General features: G+C 37.0%; 1 protein-coding gene across 1 annotated transcript in view; it reads left to right on the forward strand.

The window, feature by feature from the left end:
- The window catches only part of CD109 (CD109 molecule), a 127,651-nt gene that overhangs the window by 60,191 nt on the left and 53,778 nt on the right, over positions 1 to 13,682 (forward strand). Inside the window, exons 6-10 of the mRNA XM_034991609.1 lie at positions 3,398 to 3,437; positions 6,189 to 6,273; positions 10,144 to 10,240; positions 10,496 to 10,637; positions 11,609 to 11,718. Coding sequence (XP_034847500.1) covers positions 3,398 to 3,437; positions 6,189 to 6,273; positions 10,144 to 10,240; positions 10,496 to 10,637; positions 11,609 to 11,718 — 474 coding nt within the window. The remainder of the gene's footprint in view (positions 1 to 3,397; positions 3,438 to 6,188; positions 6,274 to 10,143; positions 10,241 to 10,495; positions 10,638 to 11,608; positions 11,719 to 13,682) is intronic.

A 13,682-nucleotide genomic window follows, 5' to 3' on the forward strand; every position in this document is an offset into this window, starting at 1 on the left:
TCCGTGGTTCTATCACTTGCCAGAAGCGGCCGACGGAGGCCCCTCCCCCACCGTCTATCCTCCCGAATATCGCCTCGGATTCACTTCTCCGCACGTCCTACCTTCCAGAAAGTGGTCGCTTTTCTGATGAGAGAGTTGTTGCTCTTCTTTTCTTCGATCTCCTGTTGGGTTTGTAGGTGTTCAGAATGGTTTGATCCCTATCCAGCTGAATTCCTGAGAGGAGACGAAATCCAGGTCTCCTACTCCTCCACCATCTTGCTCCGCCCCCAATTTATTTCTTGTTTTGCATTTCACCACTTATAAACACCCTGGGAAAACCTCATCCGGTACAAAGCACCCTGTCAGCGCTCAGTTACAAAATGATTTCGTGATTTATTGGAACAATTGAAAATGACAGTGAAAAGAAGCACTTTTTGCTGCTTTTTTTTTTAGTGTCCATGCAGTTGGCGTATTCTACTCCTTGGCATTTATATTACTTCCATATACAGGGCAGAGAGTTAGGGTTACTCTGTGGGCCATTTGACAAATGGCTGTGTCTCTTCAGGGTTGTCTGATTCTTCTCATGAGAAGGTTATTTCAATTTCTGGGAGGAGATATTGTATGATAATTGAGGCTAAGCTGAGGAGCCCTGTAAGAACTAGCTTGGGGACAAGAATCCATTTGCCCATTCATTTATACATACATTCATTCAACAAACATTGAGGGCATGCTGAATTAGGTGCTGGGCCCCCAATGATTTCATAGTCTGTTCCAGGAGATGGATACTAAGCAGATAGTTATAATATATTGTGTTAAGTAAAACCATGCATGCTGATGAGCTCACTTAAGAGTCCGAAGAATGGGAAGAACATCAGGCTCAGGGTGGGTAGGGCCAACATTTCAGGAGCAGAAAGAGAAGACCACTAAGGAAACAAGGAAGGAATCAGAAAGATTCTTAGGAGTACCAAGAGAATAGAAGAGTTGAAAATGTTTATAGACTGAATGAAGGAGAAGGAGACAGTAAATAGATGGAAAATCCAGGAGTTATCAGGGATGATGAGTAATATAGGAATATAGGAAAATAGGAAGTAGGAAAGGAGAATTCATTTCAAATACAATTCATATAACTACTTATGTGTTAAACAAAGAATTGCCTAAAACTTGGTTTCAAGGCTGTTGTTTAAAGTAGGCCCAAACAAATTAGTTTATTTCTTACATTTGTCAAAGCTACTACTATTTACTTAATCTAACATATTTATTGAGCATTTTTTTGATATTAGACACTCTTAGGTTGGCACCTCAAGGGATGAACTATGAGGGATAAAAAAAATCCAGCATGGACCTAGCCCTCAAAGAACTTGCAGCAAGATGAACTACATACGTAAATATTTATGATACACTTTTTACAGGATGAAAAGAGAAGGAAAAACTAAAGAGCATGGAGGCTTAGAGTGCCGAGATTGCTTTTAGATTGGGGATTCAGGGAAGCAGTAATGTTTGAGCTAAGTCTTGGGAGATGAGTAGAGATGGAAGTATGTGTAGGTCAAGCTTGGGGGAGAATAGGAGCTAAAGCACAGTGCATGAAATTGCAAGACACTGTCAGTCATGCATTATTGCTCTTCACTATGTCTCTATCTCCTGACTGACCCTCCTATGCTGAAGACTGTAATTTACCTTTATAGAGCCTCATACGGTGTTTTGCCTGTAGTGCTCACTGAGTGTTTGCAATATGAGTTTAACTTGACGGAGACATCATCTTTGTCATGAAATTACTTATTCTATAGCATCACCTGTGCTGGCTTCAGGAATAAAGCAAAAACTAATTTAATGACCAGAATTCTGATGTTTATGAGTAAATAAGGAATACAGGTCGATTACCTTCTTGATTTGATTTTTGAGGATGACAAATCAGAATTTATAAATGAACTGAAAGCATGTAATTTGTAACATTCCTATATAGGACATGAAAACAATTTAAGATAGAAGCCACAAATGTGTAGATTCTTAAGACTTTGATCAACACAATTTCTTTGGGATCTACTTTAAATGACATCATCGAGGTCAAGTTTTAGACAATTATTTTGTTGGCATGTAAGTGGTTACATTTGTTTTATACTTTGAAATGAACTCTGTCCTTTTAGGATTAAAAAATAACTTGTACAGTTGATTTAGATTAACAAAGGATGATTTTATTTTTATTTATTTATTTATTTATTTTAAAAATATTTTATTTATTTATTTGACAGAGAGCGAGAGCAGGAACACAGGCAGGGGGAGTAGGAGAGGGAGAAGCAGGCTTCCTGCTGATCAGGGAGCCCGATGCGGGGCTCGATCCCAGGACCCTGGGATCATGACCTGAGCCGAAGGCAGATGCTTAACGACTGAGCCACCCAGGCAACCCAACAAAGGATGATTTTTTTTTTTTTAAAGATTTCTATTTATTTATTTGCTTAACAGAGATAGAGAGAGAGCACAAGTAGGCAGAGCGGCAGACAGAGGGAGAAGGAGAAGCAGGCTCTCCGCCGAGCAGGGAGCCCGATGCGGGGCTCGATCCCAGGACCTTGGGATCATGACCCGAGCCGAAGGCAGCTGCTTAACCGACTGAGCCACTCAGGCGCCCCAACAAAGAATGATTTTAAAAAAACTAATATTTTGTAGTTGCATCTGTGTATTTGCTTTGATAAACATAGGGAATCAGATTTAGAATACAAATTTTATTAGTGGAACTACTTAGTGATTTCAAAGAGGTTCTATTTAATATGTTACTTATGGATTTAGGGTGGACAGAAATATGGGGAATTAGAAAATATGAAATAATTATAGGCCACATATTTTCTTATTGATCTTAGAAAAAGAAATAATTAACAATATTTGTTAAAATAAGGTAGAATGTATTGTATTGTTTTAAGGTTTGCACAAGAAAATGGAAGGGAGAAGATGTTGGTCCAAGATGATTTTGTATTTTTGATTATGTATAAATACTTGAATTATGTATAACTTTATTTTCTCCATTGGTTTTTTTGAGAGTGATATTCAAAACAAATTTGAAGTCATGGTTTGACACGTTTTATTCTTGCTTCATAAATTTCTGAACTATCTAATTTAATCTAGTTTTCATTTCACAAATAGTGAAGTCGAATTAAGCAGTTTGTTCACATGATATGCGGTGAAATATAGAGACAGGTCACCTTTTTATGTTAGTGAATTGACAGGAAAAACTCATGAAATCTCACAGGCTTCATGTCACAGATGACTAAAAATAAACTTCCACAAGTTAAAACTAACTGTTTTGCTCATTAAATCATTATAAATGCAATTAAAAATAATTCCCTAAATCTTTTTATGTAGGTAAGTAAGCAAGCAAAAATAGTTAAATAACTCATATGTTTTCTTGTCTTTTTTTTCTTTCTCCTGATAGGACCAGACATATTATCAATCATTTCAGGTTTCAGAATATGGTAAGAGTTCTTCAATTCATTTTGAAAGAAAAAAATATTTGTTCCTTTCCACAGAGATAAGAGAAATTTCGAAGAGATATGTTATTTAAAGTAAAAATGCTAGTGAAGTACATTCCTGGTGTTTCTTACAGGCCTACCTAAATATATTTTTTCATTTGTAAAAGATATAAAGGTCATTATAAAGAAAAATATAGGAAACAGATCACCTAGAGTCCCATTATGTGGACTCTCTTATGCATAATTTTTTTGTTTTTCTACTTTGTTGTGATCTTAACATATTTTAATTTTTGTAATTTTTTTTTTTTTAAGATTTTATTTATTTATTTGAGAGAGAGAATGAGACAGAGAGCATGAGAGAGGGGAGGGTCAGAGGGAGAAGCAGACTCGCCGCTGAGCAGGGAGCCTGATGCGGGACTCGATCCCGGGAGTCCGGGATCATGACCTGAGCCGAAGGCAGTCGCTTAACCAACTGAGCCATTCAGGCGCCCTAATTTTTGTAATTTTTTTAAACATAACAGTTATTTCCCATATTTTTCATTTGGTTGGCTTTGGTAAAGACAGTCTGTTTGACTAGGGCAAATCCTCTTCTTGCAGGTGTCACATTTATATAACAGTTAGACATACATAGATAAAAACATCATGGCCCGATATTTTGTTGGTGGATGGAGAGGAAGGAAAGCTAAGAATAGGATCTCATCTATTAGTATAGGGTCTGACTATTAGTTTTGATTTGGATGGCTGTTTTGAGGTTACGCATGAGCTTTTTCATTTGATTTGTGTCACTTTTTGACACTGTGTCTCATTCAGGCAACAGAAATTCTGGAAGGTAGTTTGTTTACGTCTTAGTGGCTCAGGGTCCACATATCTCATACAGCACCATCACTTCTAAGTCTCATGATCCACTAGAACAGGGATCAGCAAAATTTTTTTCCTCGAGAGGGTCAGATAGTAATATTTTAGGCTCTGTGGGCCATATGTCTCTGTCATAACTACTCAGCTTTGCTACTGTAGTAGGAAGCAGCCATCGACAATATGTAAGTGAATGTGGCTGTGATCCAGTGAAGTTTTATTTATAGACACAGAAATGAAAGTTTCCTATAATTTTCACATGTCATAAAATATTCTTCTTTTGATTTTTTTTTCCCCCAACAAATTAAAAATGTAAAAACTATGCTTAGCTCATGCTGGTTATCATTTACTAATCCCTGATCTGGAACCGTGTTGTTCAAATTGGGGGTCACTTACCACATGTAGCTATTGAGTGCTTGAAGTGTGGCTAATCCAAATGGAGATGTGCTCTAAGTGGGTAAACAATCAGATTTTGAAGACTTAGTAAAATAAAAAAATTAAAAAAAGAAAGAAAAATAGCTCATTAATAGTAATTTTTTATATTGAGTACATGTTGAAATGATAATATTTTAGGTATATGGCATCAAATAAAATATTACAAAATTTAATTTCACATGCTTCTTTTAACTTTTTAAATGTGGCTACTAGAAATTTAAAATTACACAAGTGGCTCACATTTTATTGCTTTTGGACAGCCCTGATCTAGAAGAAGAAATCAGAGGTGGCCAAGGTTTTTATAGGCTATTTTCATTTCACATAGAGGTGGTGCTGGGTGATTATATGTTGTTGAATTGGATATGGGGGAGGTAGGGAATTGATTGCCAACCTATGATGTTTGAGGAGGGGACATTTGAATTCTTTGTTCTAAGGAAATTTCACCTCTGAGTGGATCATGTGGCTTTTTTGGCCCTCCAGTCCTAGATTTGTCTAGGACTATCTTGACATACAAAGGGCCTTTGGCCTGGTTTGGAACTGGAGGTCTGATCTATATTGTTGACCCATTGGCCTTCTTGATACTTCTCTTGTGTTACTTGAATGGTGAGATGCTTTGTAATGAGACTGATCTATTTCTTTAGCTAGTGAAGTTTGAGAAAAAAATGTCTATAGACCGGAAGGATACAATTTTTTTTTACTCTGGTGGTATGCTTTATATCAAATAGTGTTCATATTTATAAAGTATTTCACATCTTAATTATATAAAGCTGACCAAAGTAAGGGTTTTTAACTTTGGGATTGCCTTCAGGAATCACTGTCACACAAGAAAAGCATCATTACTTTGTAGCCGTATCTTGGTGATTAACTCAGAAATCCTACTACACAACTTTCTCTTCATAGCAATCCATTCCATTTGATTGTCACCAGATTCACCTTTGATTGTCTTGAAGAATAAGGATTCTGTATGACTACATATATGGTACCATGTAGAGGGAGAGTCTTGGGGCCCTAGGGTGTGCTTTTAGTAACCATGCTGGAGAGTAGTCCTAGGAAAAGGGCTGCTCTAGAAGCAACTGTTTACCACGTGATGTGGAAGTATTTTTAACAAGCAGTAAGGGAGCATTAATGAATGGGTGATGCCTGGTCTCCCACCATTCAGATGCCTTGGCTCAGGGTTCTGGATACAATACAGGTTCGACCGATGAGAAGCTTCCGTTGACACACATGTCCATAGTAACTGGTCCCCACTGTCACTGTCTAGTCATCAGCCTCGTAAGGATTTCTCATTTTGGGTGAAATGAAGTGCTTTTCATCTGTGTGTTAATGTGTCTTTGGATTCTAAGGAATCTAAGTTCAAATAGTACCAATTGTCGACTTCTTTAGAACAATGTAGTCTTTATTTTGATAAGCTAAAAATGATAGGAAAATAGATTCTTTAAGATATTTACCCTTGCTTCTCTTTTCCAGTATTGCCCAAATTTGAAGTTACTTTGCAGACACCATTATATTGTTCTTTGAATTCTAGGAGCTTAAATGGTACTGTCATAGCAAAGTGAGTATCATTTTTTTTTATGGCTATCTACTGTTATAAAACTGACAAAGAGCTCATTATATACTCCAGAATATTAGCAGCATGTTCTGCTTATTAAAATACTGCAATGCACAGGAAACAAATATCTGTAATAAATAATTAAGCATGGAACATGTCTGTACAGGTCTTTGTATCCACCTGCCTGCTTCCAAGCTGATCCAATCCTGAAATATTTCCCACAGACGAGTATCTTTCTGATACTAGTCAGGGGATTTACATTATAGATTGTTCCAGATTTTTAAAAAAAGTTGTATCTTTATCCCTCATTCAGCTGACATGGATCGAGGCTACTTACCTCTTCTTCAAACTTAAATTTTTTTCTGTCCATAATGGAGGTTGAATCTTGGGGGAGGCTTTTGGTTATCTTATTGCAGTTAGCAAACAAGTAAGGAGTTCACCCTCCTTGTCATTTCAGTGGATGTATACGGAGAGATTCCAGCCCACGTGTATGATAGATGTATCATGGCTCTCATGATTTTGATCCACTGGCTTGACCAGCATAGCGTTTCATTTTGTGGAGGCAAAAAGCATCCTCAGAGTCCCAGACTACCAGTTCCCCAAAGTGTAGGCTGGAGTTATTCCAGGCCTGATCTTATGTAGCTTTCATTTTTGATGTGTGAATAGCTGTGCTTTGGTTCCTGAAATTTATTTAGTTTCAGAATTCATTTATAATAGTTGATAAACACTGGACTCCCTCTCACTGCTTTCTCATTGCCATATCCCTCTCTTGGTGAGGCAAGTGATGGGCAGTGAGTCTCCTGATGGGAGCAGCCCATAGACAAAACATTGTGAAGACTCCTGCTTCAGATTTTATTTGGCAAAAAAACCCACAAACAAGCAAACAAACAAAAAACATGTAAAACCCCTGCAACACAAAGGCAAAAATGTGTCTACAGTTTATATACCAACTTAGTTTTCTGCCTGTGTTCAACTAAGAGGTGGCTTCCAATATGAATTTGGGTACTGTGGATGGATTTATGGTTTAGAAAATACATAAATGCCTGCATTTTACATAATTATTATCCTGCCCTGGATCTGAGCTGAAGGCTAAGGATTCTGTCTGGGTTTTATTTTGAGTTCTTTGACTAGAGTTTATAAAACAGTGAGTGCAAATCCACACAAACCATCAGTGTCCTCATGGATTGGGTTGAGTATGGATACCTTCTTTGCTTCAGGTTTTTGGTTTTCAGGGCTGTCCCAGGGATTCACTACAATCAGTTAAAACAGTGATTCTTAAACTCTGGTAACTCTTCAGAAAGTTTTATATACAACTTTGGGGGGATGTGGATCCCCTGGTACCCTCCTCCCTGCTAGCCCTGTAAGAACTCTTATAGGAGCATCTCTTTACTTGCTAGACGGGATGCTGCCCATTCACGAATTGCTTAATAAAGCCAGTTAGATTAAAAAAAAAAAGAACCCTCATAGTTTCATCTGGATTCTCATTTGTTGAGCCTCTTCGAAATACTAATGGCTGAGAACAACATGACCATTGTGATGACCCCTGGTATTTCTTTAGCATTCACCACATTGTACTTGCATCATTTTCCTTAGGACCTGTGCCGGTCAAGGTCCCACAGGAGAAGTAAAGCCAGTAGGAGATGTATATTAAGAGGTTGTTGCAAGGAATTGGCTTTTACATGATTGTGGGGGGCTGGCTTACCTTCACATTGAGGATATACTTTACATCTTTGTAACAGATTAAGGAAATCTTTTGACCAGCAGAGGCTTTTATCAGTCTATAAAAATTGGCATAGACCTATTCCATAAATACTGTGTCCCAGAAAAGATGGAGATGTTGATGAGGATGATGATCCAAGGGTGGATAATAAACGGTTTGGGCTTTTCTTTTGCTAGTAGCCATCTGTCCCATCAAGGCATAGTTAAGGTGAAGAGCATTGCTGGAAATTTCCCAGAGAAGAAGGTTAACAGTCTCTTTTTGGTTTTGAAATCTTTAACTGAGATGAATAAAAATCTGCATTTGTTTATTGGCTTTGATGTGAACATCTGCTCACTATTCCCACCTCATTAAAATGATAGACTCTTTTTCCACTAACCACAGAGGGTTCTAGAGGATTGTAAAGAAAATAACATAGCACACATCTAGTTATTTCTATATATTCTGCAGACAGTAAAATCTAAACAAATATTCTTTAGGCTAAGGTTTATTTAAATATATTTATTATTTGATGAGACATTTGTATCTTGGAAATGACATGGAAAAAAAGGTGGGAGAAACATGAATTATACTGGCAGGTTCAGTTTTTTAGGTGTCATTTTGTAAACCTTTTGTGCTATGACTATTTAAAAAAATTCTTGTTTTGTTAATGGTACTACCCTAGAATATGCTTGATTTGCTTTTTAAAATGTTATTCATAACTAATGAATCGTTGACCACTACAACAAAAACTTATGATGTACTATATGTTGGCTAACTGAACATAATGAAAAATAAAAAAAATTTGTCAAACTATTATTTTCTGAATCATTAGTTTATTCCACATGCTCCCAGATTTATTTAGGACAATAATTGTCAGTAACCTTGTTTCATAATTATTATAATCAGCTTGAGGCAAAGAAAGCTAAATCTGCTTCACATTTAAACAAAAATAAAAAATATTTGTATCTGAGAATACATTAAATTATGTCTGGATTTTCAAGCCCCCTGTACTATCATGTGATAGAACTCTTAAAATATAATGTTCTGGTATCCTTATGCATTTATTTAATCTTTAACAAGATACAAGAACTGTTAAGTTTCCTGTTAAGTTTCGAGGACTCTCTTTTGAATGAATGAATTTGGTGCTGAAGTTGCTGACCAGGATTTCCACTAACTTTACTATTTTTGTTTGGAAGGCAATACATTTGAAAATATATTTGTTTTATTCTCCTTAATTTGGAATGTACTATATCATTGCCTTTTGAATTGAGTTGATCCAGATGAGGGGATGTTTCTGTGTTCAACTAATGGATTCAGGAAGCAGGAGTTTACTGTTAGATTTATAGAATGCAAAGCAAAATTGACTTCCACATTTGGCTGAGCATTTATTACACAATAGAAATGGAAGGAACCCAGGAAATACATTTAAAAAAGGCTTTTTGGCAGTAAAATGGTTTACCAAAGATTGCCTCTCTTTTTCACATGAAGAGATTTTCCCATCAGGAGAGAGGATAAAATTAATACATAGAATGTAAAGCAGCAGAGAGGAGATTTGACTCAAAAAGATAATTTTGATACTATGGATAAAAAAATTACTCTTCTTTTACATTTTTCTGCACAAATCCAAGTTTTGATAGCCATGAGCACACTTGGCGCCCCAGTGTATTGTCTAATAAACCCTTCTGGTTAATATTGGAACATGCAACAGTGGGTCTTGGTGATTGCAATTTCAACTACCATTTAAAAATGTTCAAAAGCTGCGAAGTGTCCTGGGCATGCTGTTAAATGACCAGTCTAGATTTCTAGGAATAAAACATTTTTGTAACTTAAAAAAAAATCTTTGGACAGGAAACTGCACTTGCAGTTTCTCTGGAGTGTCTAAAATGGTTAGAGGTAAAATATGTATTATGAACTGTTTTGAAGTATTGTAATTAAAAGTCTTCTCATTTTGGAGACTTAATTTCAAGGATCATCATTTATTAATGATATTCCTAGGTGTGATTAGTTTTAAAAATTTGCAGTGAGAGTATTTTTAAAAATATAATTCTTTTAAGTTGGATTGCCAGTATATGCTATTGAAAGTAGTATTTTCTTTTTTTTTTTGAAAGTAATATTTTCATGTGCTATTTTGATAATATCAAGTTGAAAATGTAAAAAAATATATCATTTTTCAGGTATACATATGGGAAGCCAGTGAAAGGAGATGTAACACTTACATTTTTACCTTTATCCTTTTGGGGCATGAAGAAAAATATTACAAAAAATTTTAAGGTAACTTTTACAGAGATCTTATAACTTCTAATGGGGAAACACTGTAAGTATACTTTTACTAGAAATAAGATTTCATACAGAATTAACAAAGAATTGAGTGTAAGAAAAATCAAGAGTTTTCTAGAATTGGACAAATGAGAATCTACTCATTTATACTCCAGAGCCATCATATTTTTGTGACTTAGTTTGAATTTTATTTCTAAAATTTGAATTGCTAAAGTGAAGAATAAAATTGAATTATTTTGAACAAAACAGATAAATGGATCTGCAAACTTCTCTTTTAATGATGAAGAGATGAAAAAAGTAATGGATTTTTCAGAAGGGCTTTCTGAACACATGTATCTGTCTTCCCCTGGGCCGGTAGAAATTTTAGCCACAGTGACAGAATCACTTACAGGTTTGTAGACTTTGAAGTGAAGGTAAAGCTATTTATGTGCTGCTCTCTCTCCTTTCTTATTATAACTAGCACATTCATTTGGGAACCTTTCTAAAGACGCTACTTAATTCTGAAATTGTCATGACTGTTAATTAGTGTCAGTTGCAGAGTGTTTTCATTATGAAGGGGAAACTTCTTTTCTTTCTTTCTTTTAATTTTAATTTTAAATTTTGGGGGGAAATACCTTTTTCTACCACAGTCTGTGCTTCAACCACATGGAATAGGTATTTGTAATTTCCTCCATTTCTGCTTTCTTTTCAACCTGGAAACTACATGGCAAGTCCTACCTTTTCAGCTAACTAACCACCTTCTGTTTTTTTTTTTTTTTTTTAAATCATTTAACATCGGGGTGCCTGGGTGGCTCAGTTGGTTAAGCGACTGCCTTCGGCTCAGGTCGTGATGCTGGAGTCCCGGGATCGAGTCCCGCATCGGACTCCCTGCTCGGCAGGGAGTCTGCTTCTCCCTCTGATCCTCCCGCCCCTCTCATGCTCTCTCTCTGTCTCATTCTCTCTCTCAAATAAATAAATAAAATCTTTAAAAAAAAAAAAATCATTTAACATCTTCTGAGCTCTTGTCTGCTCATGGACAGTTTTCTTTTTCAAGAATAAAATAAAGGTTAATTGCTTGGATCTTTCTGTTGTTATCCACAGCTTTCACCAAACCTCGAAAGAGCAAAAAATGATTCAGTCGGTGGCCTTAATCTGCAGTGTCCATGTTATGGATGGGCATAGCGGTGGTGGTGCTTAGAGGGGTTCATGGAGGCTGTAAGAGAACTGTATGGTTCTCTTTATGACCAAGCCACTGTGGGAATGAGGCTTCTGTGCCCCATTAACTCCTTGGGGAAGTAGCTTAGATAGATAGAAAACTTTGGTGATAGAAGCTGTTGGTGAAGTATAACATTTGGTTTCTAAATGGTGCAATTTCCAAAACAGGTATCTCAAGAAATGCAAGCTCTAATGTATTTTTCAAGCAACATGATTACATCATTGAATTTTTTGATTATGCTACTGTCTTGAAACCATCTCTCAACTTCACAGCCACTGTAAGTTGGCGTGTTTATTAATGATCTAAAGCAACAAGTTCAGTTTAATGAAACAGAATGGCAGATAATATTTTCAGCGCTTTTCAAAAAAAAAAAAATTAAGGGGCGCCTGGGTGGCTCAGCTGGTTAAGCCACTGCCTTCGGTTCAGGTCATGACCTCAGGGTCCTGGGATTGAGCCCCGCATCAGGCTCCCTGCTCCACCTCGGTGGGAGGCCTGCTTCTCCCTCTCCCACTCCCCCCTGCTGGTGTTCCCTCTCTCACTGTCTCTCTCTGTCAAATAAATAAAATCTTAAAAAAAAAAAAAAATTAAGCCCAAAGTAGATAGATTACTTTTCCCGCTTGGTTATATGAAATATGTAGAATTGTTCCCAAATGACCTTTGTCTAAGTTTTCTTAAAAAGGTGGTCTCCAACAAAAGTTATTTTCCTCAAAATTTATTTAATAAGGAATTTAAGTTAGATTTGGATTGCTACATTGAAGCTTTTATAAATATCTTGAAAGAATTAGGTGTTAGTCAAAAAATTTCAATTTCAGTTTGATTTTCATAATCACTAATTTTAGTTCTAACAAAGATGTTGCATTAAAAATTATCAACAAATCTCTCTCTCTCTCTTTTTTTCCCCTTGAGTTAACACTTACTGAGTGAATTTTGACAATGTGCAAGGCAGGGTGCTGGGTGGGGCTTACAGAGCTAAGAAGAACCCAGTCTCTACCCTGGATTCACAGTTTTGTGATGGTGACAAGTCATACACACAAGTATGACTTAAAGCAGGATAAGGTCACTGTCATGCATACATTTCTGTAGTGATTTAAAGCAGGGGTTGGCAAACTTTTTCTACAAAGGACTAGATAGTAAATATTTTTAGCTTTGTGGGATATATGGTCTCCGTGACATCTACCCAACTCTGCCATTGTAGCATGAAAGAAGTCTTTACTACTTTGTAGCCAGGTCAGGGTGGCTGTGTTCCAGTAAAACTTTTATTTACAAAAAGACTGGATTCGGCTTTCCTGCCTGCCATAGTTAGTTAGTTCACTGACCTCTGGTTTAAAGAAAGAGGGTATGACTTCTTATTGAATGGATCAAGAGAAATTTTAGATAGTTTCTGATTTCAAATATAATTTAGTTTGAAAAAGGAAGAAAAAGACCCTTGAGGCTGCAAATGGTAACTTTGAAATGAGAGTCTGGGAGGAAGAGTTGGCTTTGGGATAGGGACGAGGGTCATTAAAGGATGCTTTATGGAAGGGCAAATTTAAGCTATTTGTTAAAAGATCAGTAGGATATTATTTTATTTTTTCAAAGATTTTATTCATTTATTTATTTTAGAGAGAGAGAGAGAGAGAATGTGCGTGTGAGCCAGGGGAGGAGCAGAGGGGGAGGGAATAAGAAGGGTAAAGAATCTCAAGCAGACTCCACGCTGAGTGTGAGTGTGACTCAGGGTTCGATCCCATGACCCTGAAATCATGACCTGAGCCGAAACCAAGAGTCGGACGCTTAACCAACTGAGGCACTCAGGTGCCCAAAATCAGTAGGATTTTAAATGTTTGTTGTGGGGATGGGAGATGGGGAGCAAGATGAACTGAGATAAGGCAAGAGCCCTGCTTGGCAAGTTCAGGTGCATTCACCTAGATCAGTACAATTGTAGCAGGGAGTTTGTGTCTGGGAGTGGTGAGAGAGAAAAGAGGCAACGTGTGGGGAGTTGTCAAGGATCCTAAATGACACATGCATGTTTTTGAACTTTATGCTCTAGGCAGTGAAGAGCCTGGGAGCCTTATGAATGTGGGAGGGGTATGGCAAAAGTGGTATTCCAGGGAGATGGATGGGGGCTGTGTGTAGGAGGATGGCTGCAGCCCAGGTGTGAGGTGGCGAGGAAGCTCCAGGGGGGGCGGGGATGTGCAAGTGGAGAGGACACAAGAGAGAAGTACAAGACTTGGTATATATTGGATTTGGGAGGTGGGTATAGGG

This window comes from Mirounga leonina, unplaced genomic scaffold (assembly GCF_011800145.1).
Source record: "Mirounga leonina isolate KUSES-001 unplaced genomic scaffold, KU_Mleo_1.0 Mir_53, whole genome shotgun sequence".
Taxonomy (NCBI): domain Eukaryota; kingdom Metazoa; phylum Chordata; class Mammalia; order Carnivora; family Phocidae; genus Mirounga; species Mirounga leonina.